At 37.0% G+C, this 24534-nt stretch overlaps 1 protein-coding gene across 1 annotated transcript in view; it reads right to left on the bottom strand.

Annotated features, from left to right (window-relative positions):
- Positions 1-24534, bottom strand: part of ARHGAP15 (Rho GTPase activating protein 15) — a 698771-nt gene that overhangs the window by 231147 nt on the left and 443090 nt on the right. Inside the window, exon 10 of the mRNA XM_070389876.1 lies at positions 21036-21134. Coding sequence (XP_070245977.1) covers positions 21036-21134 — 99 coding nt within the window. The remainder of the gene's footprint in view (positions 1-21035; positions 21135-24534) is intronic.

Below are 24534 nucleotides of genomic sequence, written 5' to 3'. Positions count from 1 at the left end.
ATTTAGGTCATACCTGAATGGTCTAGTGGTTTTCCCCACTTTCTTCAATTTAAGTCTGAATTTGGCAATAAGGAGTTCATGATCTGAGCCACAGTCAGCTCCCAGTCTTGTTTTTGCTGACTGTATAGAGCTTCTCCATCTTTGGCTGCAAAGAATATAATCAATCTGATTTTGGTGTTGACCATCTGGTGATGTCCAAGTGTAGAGTCTTCTCTTATGTTGTTGGAAGAGAGTGTTTGTTATGACCAATGTGTTCTCTTGGCAAAACTCTACTAGCCTTTGCCTTGCTTCATTCCGTACTCAAGGCCAAATTTGCCTGTTACTCCAGGTGTTTCTTGACTTCCTACTTTTGCATTCAAGTCCCCTATAATGAAAAGGACATCTTTTTGGGTGTTAGTTCTAAAAGGTCTTGTAGGTCTTCATAGAACCATTTAACTTCAGCTTCTTCAGCATTACTGGTCGGGCATAGGCTTGGATTACCATGATACTGAATAGTTTGCCTTGGAAATGAACAGAGATCATTCTGTCATTTTTGAGAATTGCATCCAAATACTGCATTTCGGACTCTTGTTGACTATGATGGCTACTCCATTTCTTCTAAGGGATTCCTGCCCACAGTACAGTAGTAGATATAGTGGTCATCTGAGTTAAATTCACTCATTCCAGTCCATTTTAGTTCACTGATTCCTAGAATGTCGACGTTCACTCTTGCCATCTCCTGTGTGACCACTTCCAATTTGCCTTGATTCATGGACCTGACATTCCAGGTTCCTATGCAATATTGCTCTTTACGGCATCGGACCTTGCTTCTATCACCAGTCACATCCACAACTGGGTATTGTTTTTGCTTTGGCTCCATCCCTTCATTCTTTCTGGAGTTATTTCTCCACTGATCTCTAGCAGCATATTGGGCACCTACTGACCCGGGGTGTTCCCCTTTCAGTATCCTATCATTTTGCCTTTTCATATTGTTCATGGGGTTTTCAAGGCAAGAATACTGAAGTGGTTTGCCATTCCCTACTCCAGTGGACCATATGTGTGTGTGTGTGTATATATGTGTGTGTGTGTGTATTTGACTTTTGTGAACAAATGGCTATAATTATATTTACTTTATTACCAAAGTATTGTCAAAGATTACATTTCTTTTTTATAATACGGTTGTGTGTTCCCAAGCCTGGGAAAAAGCCTGGGAGATTATTATAAATCTACTATGTCCTTGAATGTTCTATCTTGTATCTCTAGTTTAGCTGAAAGATGCTTTAATATGCATGATATCAGGTTCCAAATCTCTAGGCGACACAGTGAAAACTTCAAAATTTAAATATTTCACAAGTCACTGGACAAATCACATCCAGTTTTGGAGATATAAGTCAGAGGAATAGAGATAAAAAGACAATCATTTCCCCTAATTAGAAGCTCTAACTATACCTGGACAATTTAAACCACTGTAATTCATGATTTTAAGATTTCTTCAAAGAGAAATATATAGATAAGTGCTTAGAACTAGCATTGAGGTTGGCTTTCTTAATTTCTGTTATCATACTATAAGCAGAAAAATTAGAGGAAGACTTCCTTTAGTGGTGTAGGAGAGGGCAATATTCTCAGCTTCATGTTGACTACTTTAGGACTGTTTACCAATTGCACACACTCTGGTTATTCAAAACTGTACTTGTTGTCTTGAAAAAAAAAAAAAGCATTCCAATTCTGATAGTTCTCTTTTTAAACTTATTAACACTAGTGTAACAGAAATAGATTTCTTGTTTCTGAATGATCTTGTCACTTGGGTTTACATCAAAAGTCTTACTGAAATATTTGTGTCTATATGTGCATGTGTATGTGTGTGCTTAGTTGCTCAGTCATGTCCGACTCTTTGCGACCCCACCCACTGCAGCCCACAAGGCTCCTCTGTCCATGGAATTTTCCAGGTAAGAATATGGAGTGGGTTGCCATTTCCTCCTCCAGGAGATCTTCCCAACCCAGGGATTGAACTTGCATCTCTTGTGTCTCCTGTATTGCAGGCTGATTCTTTATTGTTGAGCCACCGAGGAAGCCATACACATACATATTTAGTATCTATCACTAAATATCTATCACTTCTCTGTGATCTGTTGTCATGAAAAGAAGGTATATTAAACAAAGATGTGTTACATATGCTGATGTTCATTAATACACTATTTACTGAGTGTCTCTTCCCTACGTGATTTTTCTAAGTGGTAAGAAACCAAGTTACAAATGCATTTCATGTTTTTCACTGTCTTAAATTTAAGTAAAGAGTATCTTAATTTTCTTAATTCTATCAAAGTGTGTTTGATTTTGAAAATAATATTAGAAAACCCAGTTACTATATCTGACTATTAGTACTACAGAAGATAGAAATAAAATACTATCAATTTGAAGACCTGAATTTCCTTTTTTGGTCCCAAAGGTTAGTTTTTAACATTAATTATAGAGGCTATATTTACAATATCTTTTTAAAGTTTTGGGAAGATAATTTCATCTTAAAATATTTCTTTTACATATCATTGCTTATGTATAAAATTCTGCAATTAGAACTTTATTCCTTTGTTTTTAAATCCCATGGAGGGATTTCACATCAAACTTCACTGATCAATCTATTAGATCTTGTCCTGAGAGAAAAATTTAGCTAAAAGAAAGCAAATACAGCAAGACTTCACTTGTGGAGGATGTGGGACAAGAAGAGATGAAGGATAAGACTAGTGTAATAAATAATGGGAGAAGACAGAAGAGGAAGTGGGTGTACCATGTAGGCTAATCCAAAGGGGTGGTTTCTATTACCCAAATGCTCACCCTTCTATTTTCAGATACAATAGTTATATGAAAATGGCATGTTCTTACTGTATTTAAAGGTTTGGGGGAGGAGAGGCACATTTTTCCACTTGACTAAATATAATTTATTCTTAAATATGATTTATTTTTATTATCATATTAATTTTCCATTATATGGGAAGCATAATAAATGATCTGTCTTTCTTCTGGGACAACTTATATGACCCTTTCCCTTTTGAGTGAGTGTAACACTCTAAACTGAGACTCAAAAGCTGAGTGTGTATAAATCCATATAGGGCTTTGCTCTATAGATTGAAATACTGTGAAGAGACAACATTGTTCCTTGGAATTATGAGACCTCTGTATCTCCTTGGAATAATGAATTAATGATAATAATGAATAATACTGAATTACAGTCCTCTCTCCTTTCTGGGTAGGGCCTGCAGAACACATTCTTGGAGACTTCTCCTGCTGCATCATTTTTCTGCACCAAAACTGCATCTTTGTGCACAAACTCTGTGTGCACACTGCTTTCTGTATACAAACATCTAGCTCCATCAGACACCTCTCCTTTCTCATGCCCTTAAGTCTCCTCTGTGCTGCTGCTGCTGCTAAGTCACTTCAGTCATGTCCGACTCTGTGTGACCCCATAGATGGCAGCCCACCAGGCTCCCCCGTCCCTGGGATTCTCCAGGCAAGAACACTGGAGTGGGTTGCCATTTCCTTCTCCAGTGCAGGAAAGTGAAAAGTGAAAGTGAAGTCGCTCAGTCGTGTCCGACTCTTAGCGACCCCATGGACTGCAGCCTTTCAGGCTCCTCTGTCCATGGGATTTTCCAGGCAAGAGTATTGGAGTGGGGTCCCTAGCCTAAAACTCTACAGTGTTAACTGGAGATCACATGACATTGAACAATATGTCTAGATTCATGAGGTCCTTGATTCCCAACCTAATTTCAAGTTTTCAAACAAACCTGAACAAAAACTACTATACACAGGAACAAATGCATTTCTACCAACCCACTGGCTGGAATATAAAAAGAAAATGATGACCTTATTTTGCCCAAGTTTAGAGCAAAGTATACTACAAGCAAAAGCCCTAGAGTGGAAGAAGGTACTAACCCTGGAAACACAGCCTACTCCCAGAGATGTCAATATGACTCTCCTTCCCTTCTTTGCTTTATCAAACAAAACAAAGCAAAATTCCTTCCATGGTACCTGAATAGGAGACAGAGCCATTTGATGCCAATTTATTGCTACCTTTCAGAACAACTGTACTCAAGGTAATACTCAGTCACAAGGGTGTCTGAACTTCAGGCTGAAACTGAAAACTTGGCAGGTTTGCCAAGAAAAGGTACTAGAGGTCAGACAGAGTGCTGAAGGGGACAGCATGGAGTAATGCAGCCATACAGCAAAGAAAGAGAAAGAAGAGGGTAATGAGTACCCAAAATACATAGGCACCATCCTGGAGTTATTCTTGTTCAGAATCCACATTTTGCCCCATGAGAAATTTCATTATTTGGTTTATAATTGTCTTCTTATGGTTTCAGGATTTCAGACTTATTACAAATTTAACTCTGTGTCCTAACAATATTAGCTATAAAATCCTGTTATAAACATGAGTTAAAAGTTTAATATTTCATGATGTTTAATGAGAAAAAAGCATTTCGCCTGTTCACCATACTGTTAAACAGGAAAATGACAATATTTGATTTAGGACTTGAAGTATGAAGGTCTGCCCTCACTCTTACATGCCATGTGCATTAGGAACATTGGATAAGAGATTTCAAACACGTTGTTGTTCATAGAATAGTATTTCTGTACAATCTTCACAATTTTAGTTAAACAGAAGTGCTGTAACCTTTTTTTGTTTATTTTTGTTTTAGTTTTGGTAATAAGAATTTATGGCAATTTTAAAATATGGAATTTTAAGAATTCATTAAATTTTTCTCTACACAAAACATTACCCTGATAATTAGTCCATGGGATTAAATGCAATATCCTTCATATATTAAAAGTCCCTATACTTTGGTCTGGAAAGATATGGGAAAATATAACTATATTATTTTAACCTGTGATCCTTTAGAGCTACTGGTATCGCTTTTTGCACATGGATCTCTAATTGTTTCTGTTGGCTCCTCAGGAATCTACAATCTAACTCTAGAACTATTTTCAGCTAAGACAAGTTGCTTTCTACCATTAACCTAATTTCTAGATTAATAACTTTTCTTTTAGCTTACCCGCTACAAATAATTATTTTATCTGCTCCTACTCATAGACAGCTTGTGAAAAGAAGCCTGGTTCTTCTTTTCTGGTGGGAAAAGAATTTGAATGGAAAACATGGTCATACATATATCAGACCGAGGATTAAAAGATGAACATTATACGTGAGGAAACATTTCAAAAAGGTTTCACTATATAAGTTTTTCCAAGTTAGTATTCCAAGCCCATTTTGGATTATGTGTGAAAAGTAAGAACTCTGCACTGTAACAGGTGCTGGCAGGAAACTCCCATTAAAGCTTATGGAAGTTATGCCTGTAAAGTCTTGGCATCTGAGAAAATTCTCTCATAAGAATGCATTGTGCATCCGATTTTTCTCACTGCAAAAACAATACAAGGATGTAACTGCTTCACCATATTCCCAGTCACTGTTTTGCTAACACCATCCTTCAGTGATGACACCTTTGGTGGCCTTGTGCTATATGTAAAGTATATATCAGCTTTAATTTCAACATGGCAAATGTGCATCATCTTCTGTATATAACAATAGAGATGCTGGTCTACCATCTGTCTGTCCTAATCACTAGAAAGATTTTTTTCCTGGGGAGTCAATGAATTTATACTAATTCGCCCATATTCTGAAGAGTGACTTATCATATACAGCCTGCCAAATGTTTAAGAGATTTACTGAAGTTAAAAATTCTGTTTGGAGTACCAGGTAGTAAATGATATAGGCTTTAAATGTATTGTACTGACCCATGTTGGAAAGCATTAGCATTATTTGTGGCACGTAGTAGGTGCTTAATAAATGTCGCCTTTGTTTTCCTTACATAAATCATACCTTGTCTGTATGACTACAACTTCAAAGACTAATGCTGTAATTCTTTGCAAGTAAACTTGCCTATGTTAAAGTTAACAAGTAATGTCTCTCTGATCAAGTTCAATTTTTCAGCCTATTCATTCTATATGTTAAATTGTTTTTACTGACATTTGCCTGTTGGATACAACTGAAAAATTCTCTGACTTTATTTTATAAATCTACTAGTTATAAAGAATTTGATTTAAACTCAATAGGCAATTTGAGTTTAAAGCATTTATCAAATTAGGGAGTGAGATTAAAAACTTAAACAGTAGTGAAGGTTAGGAAAAGTCTCCTGAAAATAATTGTGAGCCTGTATGTATATCTAGGTTAGTGGCTACACTACAGATTAAATGTTACTAGTTTACATTTGTATTTGTATTTACACTTTTACTTGTGCTTTTTGTATATCAATAAATATTTTGAGGAAAAAGTCCTCAGTTGGGATAATATAGCTGCCTTCCAGAACACACAAACACACACACACACACACCGAGCACCAGCCCAGGCAATCTGCCAAAGTGTGGTTGCTGTGAAAAAGGTTTTGCTTTAGGGCATAGCAAACTAGCTCACCGCCCTGCGGCCCTGTCCACTCCTCGCCACATGATTCTTTGCTGTATCCTTAACTTCCCCTCCTACAGTGAGGGAACATTTCTTTGGACTGTTTTATTGCCAATACATTTTTACTTTGTATGATGAAATGAAACAAGGGACTGGTTTCATTAGAAGGAGAGGTAAACAGAGCATTAATTAAATTTGCTGATGATACTAAATTGGGAGGAACTGTGGACATCTGTGAAGACAAAAGAATCATACAAATGGACTTAAGGAGTTTAGAAATACGAGCAGGAAATAATAAAATGAGATTCAGCCTTAAATAATGCAAGCTAATACATTTGGGAAAAGATAATCAGAAACATGGCTATTCAGTGGATGGTAGATGCCTGGAAAGTGGTGATGGTGAAAGAGACCTGGGGGTGATAATGGGAAAAACGATATACAAACTTACAGGGAAGTGGGCACAGTGCCTGGAAGTTTATATATAAAAAGCAGTTTTTGAACTAGAAACATGATAGTTCTACACTTACGACAGTGACAGGTCTCAAAAGCATCAAATTTGTTTTTAGTTAATTGAATCTCTCAGGTTTATGAAACATTTAACACTGTTTGTTGAGAGAGCGATTTTTCCCTCTTAAGGATGAGAAAGAATCACTGCTTTATTTTGGTCCTGTTTTATCCTATTATAAACTATTGCTAATATGGTATGTCACATAGATATGACATAGATATATGTCATCATGTATATGTATGATATCAATATAGATATTGATATGGATATACATACATATCATACCATGATACAAATGTAAAACAAAACAACTCTTTTAAGACAGTTTCACCTTTCCAGATCATATAACTTTACTCTGTGTTCCAAGAGACATTTAATGACTCTTTCTTCTAGCAGGTCAATGAATCTTCAGTATACAATTCGATTCTCTAAGGATGTATACACAGATGGATGAAAGAAATCTTGGATAGTATCTATTTATCCATCCAATCATCCCTGATGACTTGAATCCTTACCATATGCCAGCTCTGGTGTGCTGAGCAGTGAGGAGGCAGAGAGGAGCCAGACAAACCCTAGACTCCAGGACTCACATTCTAGATGAGGAAACAGATATGAAACTAGCCACTATGATCCCATGCAATAGGGTGGTATTGGGGAAAGCAATGCTTTTGGAATACTGTGGAGGGAAGGGTGCTAATAATGCTCAAGAGACTACAGAGAGGTGACTGAAGATATGAGTCATACAATATTCATCTGTGAGGGGGAAGCTTGTACTATGCCCAAGAGGATGAATGCAAATTTGACAGATAAATGGATATGGAAAAGGTCTTTAAGGAGAGAAAACTGTTCATGGATGGAATATCAGCCTTTGGAAAATTTCATGTAGGTGGGGCATAGGAAGCTGTTTATGAGGTTATAAAGCTGGACAACAGACAGAGGTCATATGCTTATCCTTTTTATGATAATAACTAGTGTGGAATTTTGTTTATCCTGATGGAAGGTTCTCAGAAGGGATAATATGATCCTATTTATATTTATGAGGGATAATTTTGGCAGCATTGAGAAAAATGACCTGGGCAGAAATAAGAACAAAGTCAATGATGTCAATTAGAGGGTTCATATCAAAAGAAATTATGGAAGCACAATTAAGGCCATGGGATGTGAGAGGAAGAATCAGATTTAAGAGACAGTAAAAAAGTAGAGATTGGGACTTTCCTGGCAGTCCAGTGGTTAAGACTTAGCTTTCCAGTGCAGAGTGTACAGGTTTAAACCCTGGTCAGGGAGTGAAGGTCTCACATGCCTCATGGCCAAAAGACCAAAAACATAAGACAGAAGGAATACTGTACTGTAATAAACTCAGTAAAGACTTAAAAAATTAAAAACAAAATAGAGTTCATGAGACTTGATGAAAGGTGTTGTACATAATAAGAGAGAAAAATCTAAGATGTCCAGTGAATTTCTTTTTAGGGCAATGAGCAAAATAGGTCATGAATCCACTGGGTGAGGTAAGGACAAAAAGAGGAAGAGCAGGTTTTTTGAGGAAAGGTATAAGCTCAGTTTGAAAATGTTGAATTTGTGATGGCAGAAAAAAAATATTCAAAAACGATTATTCCTAGATCTCAGATGTGAGTATAAAAAACTAGCTTGAGGAGTCATGCCTATATCAGAACTTTAGTCATTGAAGGAATCACTGAAGTTTTAGGGTCACTGAGATCACACTGAAGAGCTGACTCATTTGAAAAGACCCTGCTGCTGGGAAAGATTGAAGGCAGGAGGAGAAGGGGATGACAGAGGATGAGATGGCTGGATGGCATCACCGACTCACTGGACATGAGTTCGAGTAAACTTCAGGAGTTGGTGATGGACAGAGAGGCCTGGCGTGCTGCAGTCCATGTGGTCGCAAAGAGTTGCACAGGACTGAGTGACTGAACTGAACTGAGATCACACTGAGAGAAATAGTAGCATGAAATGTCAGTCAAGAATTAAATCTGAAGGAAATGCATAGTTTCTTTTTATGCTGTTAAACCCAAGGCAAAACACATAATATATCCAATATTATGCTATGCAGTTTTACTTACGTGCCAACCACCCACTTTTAAGACAAAAGTAAAGAAAGCTTTCAATACTGTGATTACAATAATTTCTGTTAGGTGTCCCACCACTCTGTAGGGAGACTTAAGGGTTAAGTTAGCACAAGCTATCAAAAATGCAAAACATAACAAGAAGAACATATTTTTTAAAAAAGAAAGACAATAGTCCTATTTTTAATGACACTGGTATATTCAAAGTCTTTATGTAGCTTTTGATAGCATCAGCAAAATTTAGCATTTTTGTGCTGTGAAGTAATTTTGAGAAAATGAAATCAATGTCCAATAGCAAAACTATGTCAGAATTTAGAGTACTGCTATCCTTTGTTCATTAGTTTCAAATTGATAGGTCTGTGTAGTTGACCGCATCTTTCTTATTTCAAATTCTTTGACAGATTCTTTACACTAAAAAAAAAAAAAAACTATCATGAAACTAAGAAATTCCTGAGATCTACATAGAAAAGAAACACTAAATCAGGACGATGAGATGTTTACAGGAGAGTAAACTAACACAGAGGAGCACTGAGATGGTAGTCCAAGTCTGAATTAAAGCAGAAGATGCGGTGCTTAACTTGCTGTGGGGTTATGGGACCAGAGCCTTTGCCTGGCCATTCACATACATGTCACTTACAAGTCATAGTTGCCATTCAATCACTTAATTAAGAACAGCAGGCTCTTGGTGTTGAAATAATGCCTAATGGGATATGACTTCCTCTGATGAAATGAGAAGAGAATGGATGTTCTATTAGCTGCTGAATTTAAATGTAGTTTCCAAAAATTGATGGGCATAAAATCTTTAAGTAAACATAACTGTGAATGCTTAGCATAGCTGTGTGTCAATGGGGAAGAATGATGTCATTTAGAATAATATAATATCTTCAGAAATGGTTTAAATTAAAAAAAAAATGCAAACCACACTATTCTCTGCACATCCTGTAGCTGCCTCCGACCAACAACTGCTGGTTATTCATCTTTTTAGTTTCAAGCATGTGCAGGTGTAGCGACAGTGTGCAACTTTCCAGTGAAGATTTAAACAATGTTGCCTATAATTTACCCACTATATCATTTATTGAGAATGCATCACATGCTAGGCACTGAGTGAAGAATTAAAATGAATCCACTCTCTCTACAGGGAGGAGCACAAATGTACTAAAGGAAACATTTTAAATATTTTTTCTTTGATACATGGTGCTTTCACCCTACATCTCAGGGCATTCTTATTTCTTTAAAAAGAGTATGACTTTACACTTTGGGTCTACAGTATACTAAACCTCAAGAATTCTTCCAGCAGTATCATTTCAGAGCTATTTTGGTTTTGCATGGTTAGTTTTCCTTTTCAAAGTGTCCTGCCCTTGATTTTTTTTGTTGTCGTTTGTTTTTTTCTGAACTGAAGATAGAAAGCGGCTTGAAGAGTATAAAATTTGGCAAAAAGGAATAAAACTAGCAAAGAAAAGATTATTTGAACCCAGGAAAAACATTTCTAACTCGATAGCTTGTTAGACTATAAGATAACCTCTCATAGAATTTAGAAGAAACCCCAAGACATGAATCTACTAAGGAGATGGGTAAATTACTTTAAAACATCCTATGGAGGAAAATATGCCATGTTCAATAATGTAGACTGATAGAACCATTTCTCCTGGAATCTGTATGTCTCTTTTACTGTGTATGCAGATTAATGATTAATGTTCAAATTGAACACACTTCATCTGAAAGTGTGAAAATTCCTTGGAAGGGGCAATTTTTTTCTAGACATTTAGAGGGGAATGCTATTCATTAGGAAACCCACAAAAGAGTATAATATTTTGGTCTTATTCATAATTTCCTAAATTAACTTAAGGCTTCTCAATGATTATACATTTTTAAGCTCTAGGGAAATGCCTATAAAAATATGATGTATAAATTAGTGACCCCATGGACTGCAGCTCACCAGGCTCCTCCGTCCATGGGATTCTCCAGGCAAGAGTACGGGAGTGGGTTGCCATTTCCCTCTCCGTAATAAAGGACAGATTAATTCAAAAACAAAGTGACACTTGTGAAAGTGTTGATGAGTTATTTTTTAATCAATGGGTTCACATTATGCAACAAGAATGAAAATATTTAAAAACTACAAATCCATTTTTGGATCTAAAGGCAACAAATATTTGAAAATTTCTAACTGCCTTATTATTATCATTATTATTATTACTACTACACTCAATTTCTAAAAACATGAAAGCTTTCCAAATGCATGTGATAATTTTTTCCTTCAAATCTTGTAAACATTTGCTTTCAGGCTTAAACATCCTGCCAATTTTCAGCCAAGATTATTTTTATGGTTGAACTATTAACTTCTGAATATGGGGGTTTATAATGGGAAAAACTTCCAGACCCAGAACTCCCATCATATAAATGACACCACTAAAGGATAATTTAGAGTATTACATCTTGACATGTTGAGGTGTTGCTTTATTTAAATCCTCCATCCACAACAAGAAGCTAATTTCCTAGGGTATTAATTTTGGCTCTGTTTCCTTACAACTAACTCCAAGGGAAATGTACGTTAAGAACCTAAGCTTTAGAAAGGGGATGGGAGTGCGGGCGGAGGTTGGAAATTGGACTTAAGCTTTATCTAGGAAGAGACATTATTTATTCGTATGCATTCTGGACTCAAAAGTGTGGGAATATCCGCTGACTGACTTGACCAGAGCTACATTGCTGGATCTGTTAGATAGCCTTTCTGGTTATTGAACTGCACACTCATTTCTCTGTTAACTTCTGTTATAGTTAACTCTCTCTCTTTTCTTTTTTTTGATAATAAGACTGCTGTGTATTGCTCAGCATAGATAAATGCCATTAAAAGGCACTAATAAGTGCAGTGAATTAATTAGTAACCACATCTATGTACAGAAATTGTGAACATTCAGAATTTGTGAACATTCACGGCAAGATTCAACTTACAAGCATTTTCTGCAGCAAAAGTACATTTCTCTGGAACAGGGAGTAGGTATCAGGTAACTATGGCAGAGATGGTAACTGGTTCAATAGTCTGTCTTCTCTTCATTACAGACCTCACAAGCATGCCCTTTTATCCACATTTGTTTTCGTAATTGCAAAACACAGCTTTTTTCTCTCTCTCCACCTTGTCATCTCTGATTTCTTTTGGTTGTCTTTTCCCAGTTTCTCTTTTATACTCTCGCGGGCTGTTTCCTGTTTACTCTTTTTTTGATTTTGTCTTCCCCTCTAGCCCTGAATGTGGCTTTCTTACAGACACAGAGGCCCCAGCATGACTACCCCAAAGAGCCAATTCCAACTTGGACCCAGCACAACACGATTGCTGTCAGGAAGGTGGCAGTCACTGGGTTGCATTAAAACAAAACAAAATAAAACACAAAATACCAAAACAAACAAACAAACAAAAAACCCACTAAACTGGACTTAGTTTTAGCTCAGAAGTAAAAACTAAAGAAAATTTGCTGTAAACTTTCACGGAGCTTCTTTGAGGATCTTTCTATTGTAAACGCATGGGGATGCCTAACTTTAGGCATAAAAAGCAAGCACTTGAAAAAAAAAAAAAAGGAAGACATAGGTCAGTGCCCTGAGAAACATTTTTGTTCAGTCCCACAAATATTCTCTAGGGAAAAGGGAATAGTGCTTATCTTGAACTCTTGATTTTATTTTTTGAGCATGTAATTTTTATCAGTTTGTTTTGTTTTCATTACTTTTTATTTTTTCACTTGCTGCTTATAAAACTAGCAAGAAGAAGTCTCTCTGGAACAAGATATAATCATAAAAGTTTTCAAGAATCTCGTCACCAACTAAACAGTACAAATTGCACATTCTTCATGGAAGTATCAGGCTTTGGTGCGTGCCTGGATCTAACTATAATAGATTATCCCAAAGTGGGAAAGAATGAACAGTGTAAAATTAGCAGAACTGGGAGCAGAATTTGCCTAGGGAAGGCATTGTGATCGGCCCTTCAGGGGCCTAGATCACCGGGCAATGGGAAAAGATTATGTAGTTTTATTTTTGCCAGTGAAAACTTGGTAGAATCTCAAGACCATGTCAGACTGGTGCACTGAATCTGGTGCATCATAGCCATATTATAATCAGGTCTGTTCTTTTTATAATAAGTACATACATGTGCATGCCTTACTTAATTTGCAAACACCTATTAAGGAAGCATGCACTATATATAATAGGAAATATCCTTGTATTTCTGTATAGTCCTTGTTCTGAATTTTTATGATTCAGTAAGTATATCCAGTAAGTTATAAGGGTATAACCATACCTTCCTGTGATATTAATAAGTACGCCCAAATAAATATTGACACAATAAGAGAAATAGGTTTGGTCTGTAATGTCATGGAATTCTTAATCTGCCCTTTTCTCAAACTTCACGTAACAGCAGGGGAACTACCAAAAAGAAACAGTTAAGGTATAATAATAATTTTAGTCATTCTTTTTCCAAGTTGCTATAATCTACCCAAAGATAACTAATTGTTCAAAGTAAACATTCCACTCTGACCACAAAAGGAATCCATTACACAAACATATAATTCACAGTCATTTTTAGTGGGTTGTAAACAGTTTGGAATGAGCATAAAATGGGACAAAAATCAAAGTGAGCATTTTGAAATGAAAAAGTGTTTGCTACAAAAGGTCAGTCCCTTTGCTTGGCAAACTATGTAGAAAAGCCTGGGAAAATGCTGATCACACAAGCAATGAGGGAATTTTAAAGCCAACAGCCTCCTTGTTTCTTTAAACAGACATCGGAACCTATAACTGGATCCTGTCAAACAAACGACAGCAAAAAAATATAACAGCTGCTAAGAAGTCAAAGAGAGAGATAAAGTTTTCGGGGCTAAGGACCTTCTCAGAAGTAGACTAAAGGTCTTTTTTAAATCTTTAAGCAAGGTTATGGATCCCAGGGTGGCTTTTAGGCACCAAGTCAAATATGTAATTTTGTGTATCATTCCTGTCATAGTATTTTGTGTTCCAGAAAAAAGAGAGAGAACAAAATTGTTGGTTAGCATCTGCTGAGGCATTCTGCAAAGTAGCTTATAGCTGGAATCATCAAATTTGGAAGACCTGGTATCATTTATTTTTAATTGTGGCAAAGAAAATCATATAATATAAAATTTACCATTTTAAGTGTACAGTTAAGTAGTGCTGTGTTCACATTGTTTGCGACAGATCTCTAGATGTTATTTTAAATTTGCTATATCGTTCAGGGGCATAGTAACCTGAACTGGGAATCAAGGAGGAAGAATGAGTTGTTAAACCATATTCCAAAGGATGAATGCCAATCCAAATGCAACTTAAAAATTGTTTTAAAACCAGCCCTATTCCTTACAAGCAAAAATATATTGGATGCATAAAAGTATATTTAGTGTAGAAACACGTTCATTCGTTTAGTTAACTCCATTATTATATTAAAAAATGTCTTTGGCAATGTATGGCATTGTTGCATGGAAAAAGGACTGGTTCATCATTCATGGCATGTTCTTTTGGGTATCTCACACCAAGTGATTCCTTGTGTTACAATGTTACAGTATGTCAAGAAAATAACCTGGGAGATAGGGTGTCATTAAACTTCTGGTCTTATCAGGAGGCTAAAACCAGAAGAGTATGTGTTTATTATTCAGGGCTTATTATATCATTTAAAATATATTCTAAATGAAAACTCTCTCTCTCTATACATATATATATTTAAAGTGTACAACCAGAAACTATAAAACTCCTAGAGGAGAACATAGGCAAAACACTCTCTGACCTACATCACAGCAAGATCTTCTATGACCCACCTCCCAGAATATTGGAAATAAAAACAAAAATAAACAAATGGGACCTAATTAAACTTAAAAGCTTCTGCACAACAAAGGAAACTATAAGCAAGGTGAAAAGACAGCCTTCAGAATGGGAGAAAATAATAGCAAATGAAGCAACCGACAAAGAACTAATCTCAAAAATATACAAGCAACTCCTACAGCTCAATTCCAGAAAAATAAATGACCCAATCAAAAAATGGGCCAAAGAACTAAATAGACATTTCTCCAAAGAAGACATACAGATGGCTAACAAACACATGAAAAGATGCTCAACATCACTCATTATCAGAGAAATGCAAATCAAAACCACTATGAGGTACCATTTCACGCCAGTCAGAATGGCTGCGATCCAAAAGTCTACAAGCAATAAATGCTGGAGAGGGTGTGGAGAAAAGGGAACCCTCTTACACTGTTGGTGGGAATGCAAACTAATACAGCCACTATGGAGAACAGTGTGAAGATTCCTTAAAAAACTGGAAATAGAACTGCCTTATGATCCAGCAATCCCACTGCTGGGCATACACACTGAGGAAACCAGAATTGAAAGAGACATGTGTACCCCAATGTTCATCGCAGCACTGTTTATAATAGCCAGGACATGGAAGCAACCTAGATGTCCATCAACAGATGAATGGATAAAAAAGCTGTGGTACATATACACAATGGAGTATTACTCAGCCATTAAAAAGAATACATTTGAATCAGTTCTAATGAGGTGGATGAAATGGGAGCTGATTATACAGAGTGAAGTAAGCCAGAAAGAAAAACACCAATACACTATACTAACGCATATATATGGAATTTAGAAAGATGGTAACAATAACCCAGTGTACGAGACAGCAAAAGAGACACTGATGTATCGAACAGTCTTTTGGACTCTGTGGGAGAGGGAGAGGGTGGGATGATTTGGGAGAATGGTATTGAAATACGTATAATATCATATATGGAACGAGTCGCCAGTCCAGGTTCGATGCACCACACTGGATGCTTGGGGCTGGTGCACTGGGATGACCCAGAGGGATGGTAAGGGGAGGGAGGAGGGAGCGGGGAACACATGTATACCTGTGGTGGATTCATTTCGATGTTTGGCAAAACCAATACAATATTTTAAAGTTTAAAAATAAAATAAAATTAAAAAATTAAAAAAAAAAGTGTACCACATGATATACATAGACATAGCAAAATGAAAACTAATTAACATATCTCCTCACATAACTACCAATTTTTCTCTGTATTGAGAGCATCCAAAATCTACTCTTCTTTATTTTCAGTATTCAACACAATATTGTAAACTCTGGTTATCATGCTTATGTAATAGGTCTCTAGACTTTTTCCTCCTACATAACTTCAACTTAATGCCTTTGATCAAGATCTTTCCACTTCCCCCACCCCCATCATGCTAATTTTAAGCAAACTTCTATTTTTTAAATTATTATTGTAGTGGTTGTTCTTTCTTCCAGCACAATATCTATTCTTTTCTTTCATAGGACTTACCACAGTTTGTTTAATGTGTATCTCCTCTATATTCTCAGATGGTAGTATGGGGAATGATACAGAATAGGCATCTGAGCTGCTAATTACCTGTTGCTGAAGTGCAGTAACACTAGTTCTATTACTTCATTCAGCCAATATTACTGAGTGTTTACAATGTGTCACACACTTTGTGGGGCTCTTTCCAAATGACTGGCCTTCACAAAGAATAGTCAGTTACAGACTTTTCATATACAAAAAAAAAACCCTATGGATTAAGGTTTTAGTACTAATTATACCAGTTTAGATGAAGTACTTTCTTTGGTTCATATCTCTAGGTCCTTGTCTCTAAGTGATAAAAGTGACTCTACTTTTAAGAAAGCAATTTCTATATACCTCTTAGATCATTGTGAACTACAGAAAGCATTTCATAAAGCACTGAAAACTGAACTTCTCTCTGTTTAGATTTATATACCACCAGTATGTCACAAGGTACACCCCCTACATGCTTGTTCCTCCAGGCTTTAAAAAAATTGTCAGATGATCTCCTGCTTTTGGTCAGTTTACCATGTCTATTGAGCATTAGCTGAATAATCATTCAATATTTTTTGTATAATTTTCTCTAGAAGAAGAAACAAAAATTCAGTTTCTCACTGGTTATTTAAAATTTCACACACACACACACACACATAGTCCAAAACTGTAAGGGCAAGGCAAAGGAGAATGAACCACTTGGAAAAGTTTTAAAGACTAACACACTCCTTCACAGTTGGCCCTCCAAGTTCTGCGTATATTTTCTGGGCTAAGCAGACAGTGTCAGAAACCACAGAAAGAACTTTAATCTAGTTACAATAGTTGGTAAGGAGGAGAATGCTCTGGTGGTTTAGAGGAATAAAGGAAATCCAAATCAAGATAAGGAAACATATTAAACAAGTGATTCGCTAAATTGGTTTACATTCGGCTCACTAAGAGATTTTCTTCTAGGCATGTCCAAGACATTCAAAATTTAAAATGCAACTAATAACCTTACGGCAGAAAGTGAAGAAGACTCTTGATGAAAGTGAGAGAGGAGAGTGAGAAAGTTGGCTTAAAGCTCAACATTCAGAAAACTAAGTTCATGGCACCTGGTCCCATCACTTCATAGCAAATAGATGGGGAAACAATGGCTGACTTTATTTTTTTGGGCTCCAAAATCACTGCAGATGGTGACTGCAGCCATGAAATTAAAAGACGCTTGCTCCTTGGAAGGAAAGTTATGGCCAACCTAGACAGCATGTTAAAAAGCACAGATATTGCTTTGTCAACAAAGACTATAAAGAAAGCTGAACACCGAAGAATTGATGCTTATGAACTGTGGTGTTGGAGAAGACTCTTAAGAGTCCCTTGGACTGAAAAGAGATCCAGTCCATCCTAAAGGAGATCAGTCTCAGGTGTTCATTGGAAGGACTGATGTTGAAGCTGAAACTCCAATACTTTGGCCGCCTGATGCGAGGAACTGACTCATTTGAACAGACCCTGATGCTGGGAAAGATTGAAGGCAGGAGAAGGGGATGACAGAGGATGAAATGGTTGGATGGCATCACTGACTCAATGGACATGGGTTTGGGTGGACTCTGGGAGTTGGTGATGGACAGGGAGGCCTGGCGTGCTGTGGTTCATGGGGTCGCAAAGAGTCGGACACAACTGAGTGACTGAATGGAACTGAATACCACTTTGCCAAGTATGGGTAAAGAATACATTTTGTGCCAAGGACTGGGTAGGATACCCCTGGGGGAGACTAGAGAAGTGTGGGCAAATTGCTTCTGCCAAGTGTAAGTAACTAACTGAATGAATGGATGAATAGAGGAATGAATGAGTAAATGGTGAGAGATGCTCTCCTAATGTTGCTTCATTTGTAATCAAGAATGTTAGAAGCATTTAGGGCTTCCCTGGTAGATCAACTGGTAAAGAATCTACCTGCAATGCAGGAGACCCCGGTTCAATTCCTGGGTTGGGAAGATCCCCTGGAAAAGGGATAGGTCACCCTCTCCAGTATTCTTGGGCTTCCCTGGTGGCTCAAATGGTAAAGGTTCTGCCTGCAGTGTGGGAGACCTGGGTTCGATCCCTGGGTTGGGAAGATCCCCTGAGGAGGACATGGCAATCTACTCCAATATTCTTGCCTGGAGAATCTCCATGGCAGAGGACCCTGGGGGGCTCTAGTCCATGGGGTCACAAAGAGTCGGGCATGGCTGAGCAACTAAGCACAGCACAGAAGCATTTAAAAAATATTACTGCAGTTTGTAAATGATTTTTTAAGGTGGGGAAAATAATCTCGAGAAAAAAGAAAGGAAACAATTAGTTTTTATGTAACAGCTGATGTGCTGCTGTAGTGAGGATTGAGACCATTTTCCTAAGTCTGTGAGAATAAACACACAGTTTTCATTAAACATGCCTTTCCCATAACAGGTCCATAAGCATTTCCCATGACTCTGCAGTTGGGTATCTTGGCTGGAAGAGGATCTGGCCATTAGAAGGAGGGCTCTAGATACGCTGAGTCCAGCCGTGCTGAGAGACTTGGCACCTTTATATGTTACTTTCTAACACCAACCCCAGCACAAAATGTCATCAGAAACCTACATAAACATTGGACTTATATTCACATAAATTATTTCTGTACTGAGGTGCTTTATGCCAGAATTTAGCAAAAACAACACTTTGAGTAAACAGAATTGGCATATAAATGTAAGAATATTAATTCAACAAAATGATCATAGAAAAACATAATCAACAGCACACACTTGTAAATCTTGTGAGAGGTTTTTGTGCCTTTGAGTTTTGTCGAACATTTCCATAGAGCTCCTTTAAGCTGATATTGCCAAAATGCTTTGAATTATCTGCTGCTTTACGGAATTGTGGTCTTTGTTTCATTAAAACATTTAGGAATTATATTAATAATCATTATATGTGATTAGTGCCTATCTAGTGCTGAATCTACAAATTCATTTTAAGAGAAAACATTGGGACGATGAAATATAAGGCCAAATATGATTGCCCCTGTCAGCAAAAACATGGTTTTATTTTATTAAAAATCACCAATAAAATGCCATGGACAAAACATATAGTTTCTATTTATAGGCATTTTCAATTCTGCAATACCATGATATCTGCATGCCACAAGACTGTGTCTAGCAGGGTTTTCATTTTGCCTGGGGTATATACAGAAAAAGAGAGGTATAAAATCCTTTTTAAAATGTGCACACATCTTATTATGCACAGCTTCCCCCAAAGTCCTATTTGGATTTTTGTTCTAATATGACAGTGCTTACACTGTCAATACTGAGTATTTATAAGTGAGTGAAGATTTCCAGAAAATGATGATAATTTAACTATTGGCAATAATAACATTATAATATTTTCAGTGATCCATTTGGCTCTAAGTATTTATTAAATAATATTTATTCCTAAAATACGTACTCACACAATTACATGAGATTGTAACATGCAATAAAAGGACTTTTCTCTCTAAACTCCAATTGATTCCACTCCTCACAAATACCTCTCCTTGTGTTTATTCTGCTTTTACTATTTTCTATTCTTTCTCTGAACTCTCAGCTCAGCTCTCTGATGTGTTGATATGCTTTTCCCCAAAGCTGCTCACTTTACACACTTTCTCTACCCACTTGTCCCCTTCTTGTTATTCTCTCATTCCCTACTGATATGGGAATAATAGGATCCCAAGGCTGTCCTTACAGTATAATTAAAGTATGAATTTCCAGGAGTTGGAAATTGCAGACCATTTTTATTATGTTTCTATAATAAAGCCAGGTAACATTGAGAGAATTAAAATGGCTTTTCCCTAGCAGATAACTTGGTAAAGATTTCTTCCCTTGGTTCTATTGTTTTAAGAGACTGGGAGCTGAAAAGGGGAATAGATTCACCAATTCTTTTTCTGAAAACACCTCCATCTTTTACATGATATATATCCCCCTAGATCCTGGGAATATGTTGTAAACTTGTAACAGATGGTGATGAAGCTTCATATTTTTATACAATATAGTTTTTGAGATTCTGCATCTACTGTGGTGTATCTTCCAGGGAAAATGACCTTGAATGAATGAAGTCAGAGTCTGAAGGAAAAACACCCTACAGATAGACTACCATAGAAATAATGAGTCAATTGGGTTTTGCTTTGTTCCCCTCAGTAAGATGAGATCATTTCAGACGAAAATTAGAATGTTGAAATATAGGAATCAAAGGTCATCTTAACACTGGAGGTGTGTCTGTTAATTGTTCTAGCAAAACTAGTTAGGCATATTCTGTGCTGAACAGATACATGTGGAAGATGGAACATCACCGTTTACAAGTAGGAGCACTATTTGTTCCACTGGGTAATGGGGGCTTACCAAAATTTGTTCTGGCACAACGTCTACCAGCCTGAATGTTAGGAGGGTTCTAACACTGTGAGTACTGATATTTTATGAATGTTTTATCACTGGCGGGAAAACAGAAGTTTGCAATTGAATCAACAACATGTCAGACAGCAAAATATTAAAAAAAAAAGAACATTAGTGGGAATTATTGATGTCCCTACTGTGAAAACAAACTGGAGTTAATAAGAAACTTGATCCTCTTAACTGATTAGCAACAGTCAGGTTTTAATTGCATGGCTTTCCAGACAAATCAAGTGGTGCTGTTAATGTGAGCATTGGTTGTGTAGAGGGTGCAGTATTGGGGGAATGGCTGTACGTTCAGTTACCCACCTCTTTTTTCGACAGCTTCAATGCACTGCTTTACAAACCGTGGAACTGTGGAATTTTCACGTTCACACAGTGTGTGCAGATGAGAGCCAAAAATTTGATCTGCAAAAGAAACAAAGATGAGCTTCATTAAAATCCAAGCTTGCGTTGTTCTTTAATTTGATTCTGTTTCCATATCCACTGAATGATGAAATCTGCATCTTGCATTGGAATCGATTTTTGGCTTTAATTCCAAAGTGTCTGTTGCAGACATGCAAGGACCATAGCTCCCTCCTTTATGGAACAGGACTCTGGCCCTAGAGAAAGAAAATGAACACTCTGCCATCGATTAGGCAGGGATGACTGAGTAAGTTATAGTCTCTCTGGGCTTAATTTCGCTGTCTATAAAATAATGACTAGGAATTAAGAAAACTTCAATGAATTAATGAATCCTAGTGAATTGGTGTCTCAGTGTTTGAGAAGAAGTTTATCAACAATCATCAAAATTATGATGTTGTTAGTATATTTAGATTCATTCAATGGCACAATGATATCTGAAAAAAGCAAGTTCCAGAAGATTTACCTTGAAGTGAATGTTTTCACATTTCTCCTGCCTTGAATTTGCCCTTCCTCTAATCTAAGTATCCCTTTTCTTTTAGGGCTCAGCTCAAATGGTTCTTTCTCCACAAAGTCTATCCAGAACTCTTATCTCAGCTTTATGTCTCCTGTAACATAGATTCTTTGGAATACCAGTTTCTCAGGATGTTAATAGGCGATTTGAGGGGGAAAGCCTGTAATCAAAATGATTTAGCAACACTGGGTTAAACAAAGTTAAACAGGTTTCTTTCATGTGTACTTATTTTCAGAGCCCGTGTTATGCCAATGTGCACTGGGAATCTCCAGGCAGGACTGAAGGACGCGCCAGTTCCCAAACTTATTTGAGTAAGATCCTTTTATTTCAAAGGGCATCTCTCCAGACTAATGTTTCCGAGAACACTGTGTGAAATTCTAGCCTAGCTCTCTCATTTGGAACATGATTTATGCTACCTTGCATTGTGTATTTTCACTTCTAATATATGGAATGTATTCTCAAAGCAGATTCTCGAGTGCTGCATTGCTTATACTGTTCTTTCAGTCAAGCACAGTTTTGGGTCCATGGTGTTCAATTTACCATTTTAACCACTTTTGTGTGTCCAGTTTAGTGGCATTAAGTACATGTGCACTGTTGTGCAACCATCACCACCATCCATTTCCGGAATCTTTTTAAACAGCAGAGATGTTGATTATTGACAATGAAACAAATATTTAGTAGGTTCAAGGACTTTCCATCTCGCATGCAATGAAATCTAATTCCTTGACATCACCTCCAAGGCAGTAAACAACCTGACTTTCCACCAATTAACTGACTTCATTTGCTTCCTCTCTCCTCTCTCTGCTCATCACTCGCTGCTGCCACTCTGTCTACATCACTGATTCTTGTCCATGCCAAGCACACTTCTGCCTCAGGGAATTTGAACTTATTATTTCCTCTATGTGGAAATCAATTATCCAGGTGATCAAATGTCACCCTCTTATTGTAGCCTTTCCTATCCACCTTTAAAAAAACTGGCAAGCCCTGCTGATAACAGATCTTCATGCTGCCCACAGCTTACTTTTCTTAGAGCACTTTACTCCATCTGACATATTAGATTGATATGTTTACTGGTTAGTTGCTCTCCTTGCTTAGAATGCAAAACCCAAGAGAATAAGGGCTATTCCTATTTTCTTTATTACTGAATTCCCAGTAACTCGACACTCTTTGGAAAATACTAGAAGTTCAGTAAATATTTATTGAATTATTGACTATAAGACATCATCTTTTTCATCAGTAGAAGTTTTCAAAAATGTAAAACATATTTTTAGCACAGTTGCTGTTTGTTGTTCAGTCCCTCGGTCGTGTCCGACTCTTTGTGACCCTGTGGACTACAGCACGCCAGGCTTCCCTGTCCTTCACCATTTCCTGGAATTTACTCAAACTCATGTCCACTGAGTCAGTGATGCCATCCAATCAGCTCATCCTCTGTCATTCCCTTCTCCTCCTGTCTTCAATCTTTCCCAGCATCAGGATCTTTTCTAATGAGTCAGTTCTCCGCATCAGGCCACCAAAGTATTGGAGCTTCACCTTCAGCATCAGTCCTTACAATTAATATTCAGGACTGATTTCCTTTAGGATTGACTGGTTTGAGCTCCGTGCAGTCCAAAGGATTCTCAAGAGTCTTCTCCAACACGACAGTTCAAAAACATCAATTCTTTGGTGCTCAGCCTTCTTTATGGTCGAACTCTCACACCCATACATGACTACTGGAAAAACCATAGCTTTGACTATACGGACCTTTGTCAGCAAAATAATGTCTGCTTTTTAACATGCTCTCTAGATTTGCCATAGCTTTTCTTCCAAGGAGTAAGCCTTTTTTAATTTCATGGCTACACTCACCATCTGCACTGATTTTGGAGCCCAAGAAAATAAAGTCTGTCACTGTTTCCATTGTTTCCCCATCTATTTCCCATGAAGTGATGGGACCAGATGAAATGATCTTCATTTTTTGAATGCTGAGTTTTAAGCCAGCCTTTTCATTCTCCTCTTTCACCTTCATCAAGAGGCTCTTTAGTTTCTCTTTGCTTTCTGCCATAAGGGTGGTGTCATCTGCATATCTGAGATTATTGATATTTCTCCTGGCAATCTTGATTCCAGCTTCTGCTGCATTCAGCCCAGCATTTCTCATGATGTAATCTGCATTTAAGTTAAATAAGCAAGGTGACAATATACAGCCTTGATGTGCTCCTCTACCAATTTTGAACCAGTCTGTTGTTTCATGTCTGGTTCTAACTGTTGCTTCTTGACCTGCATACAGGTTTCTCAGGAGTCAGGTAAGGTGGTCTGGTATTTCTATCTCTTTATGTTTTTAGCGTAAGTGGGAGAAAATATAAGATGCAGCGTAATAGAATGGTAAATGATATGTTATTCAAAGGGATAGTCAACACAGATTGTGGTGAGACTTCAAGGAAATCACGATTGTCATCAATTTCTTAGGAAAGGTGATGGCTTGAGTTGAGAACAACTCAGCAAGTTAAGGCTAGAGCACTAATAATAATGCAATTTAATGTGGAAATGTGAGTTTTTGTCCAAGAGACAGAAAGAAGACAAGCTCAAAACACACATCAACATAATGTAGAGAAGTGGGAAATAATCATGAATATTTGCTTTGAATATCTGGTCTAGTAACAAAGATTCATTCAGAAACAGTAAGTCACCAACATAAGAAAGAATAACATAAAATATTATTTAAGAAAAATAATCCAGAACTTCAGATTTGATCATTTAAACTGGTCAGAGATTACAGAAAGGAAGCATTTTTATACAGAATAAAATCTTTTAATGATAGTCATGATTCAAATAAATTTCAGAAATATGTACCAAGTATCCTCTATAGTTGAAGCAATGAGTAGGCATATTAGGTTGTGATAAATATATCAAGAAGCTTAT

This window comes from Bos mutus, chromosome 2 (genome assembly GCF_027580195.1).
Source record: "Bos mutus isolate GX-2022 chromosome 2, NWIPB_WYAK_1.1, whole genome shotgun sequence".
NCBI classification, from domain to species: Eukaryota; Metazoa; Chordata; class Mammalia; order Artiodactyla; family Bovidae; genus Bos; species Bos mutus.
The sequence above is the reverse complement of the archived record's forward strand: the minus strand, read 5'-3'. Positions and strand labels throughout refer to the sequence as shown.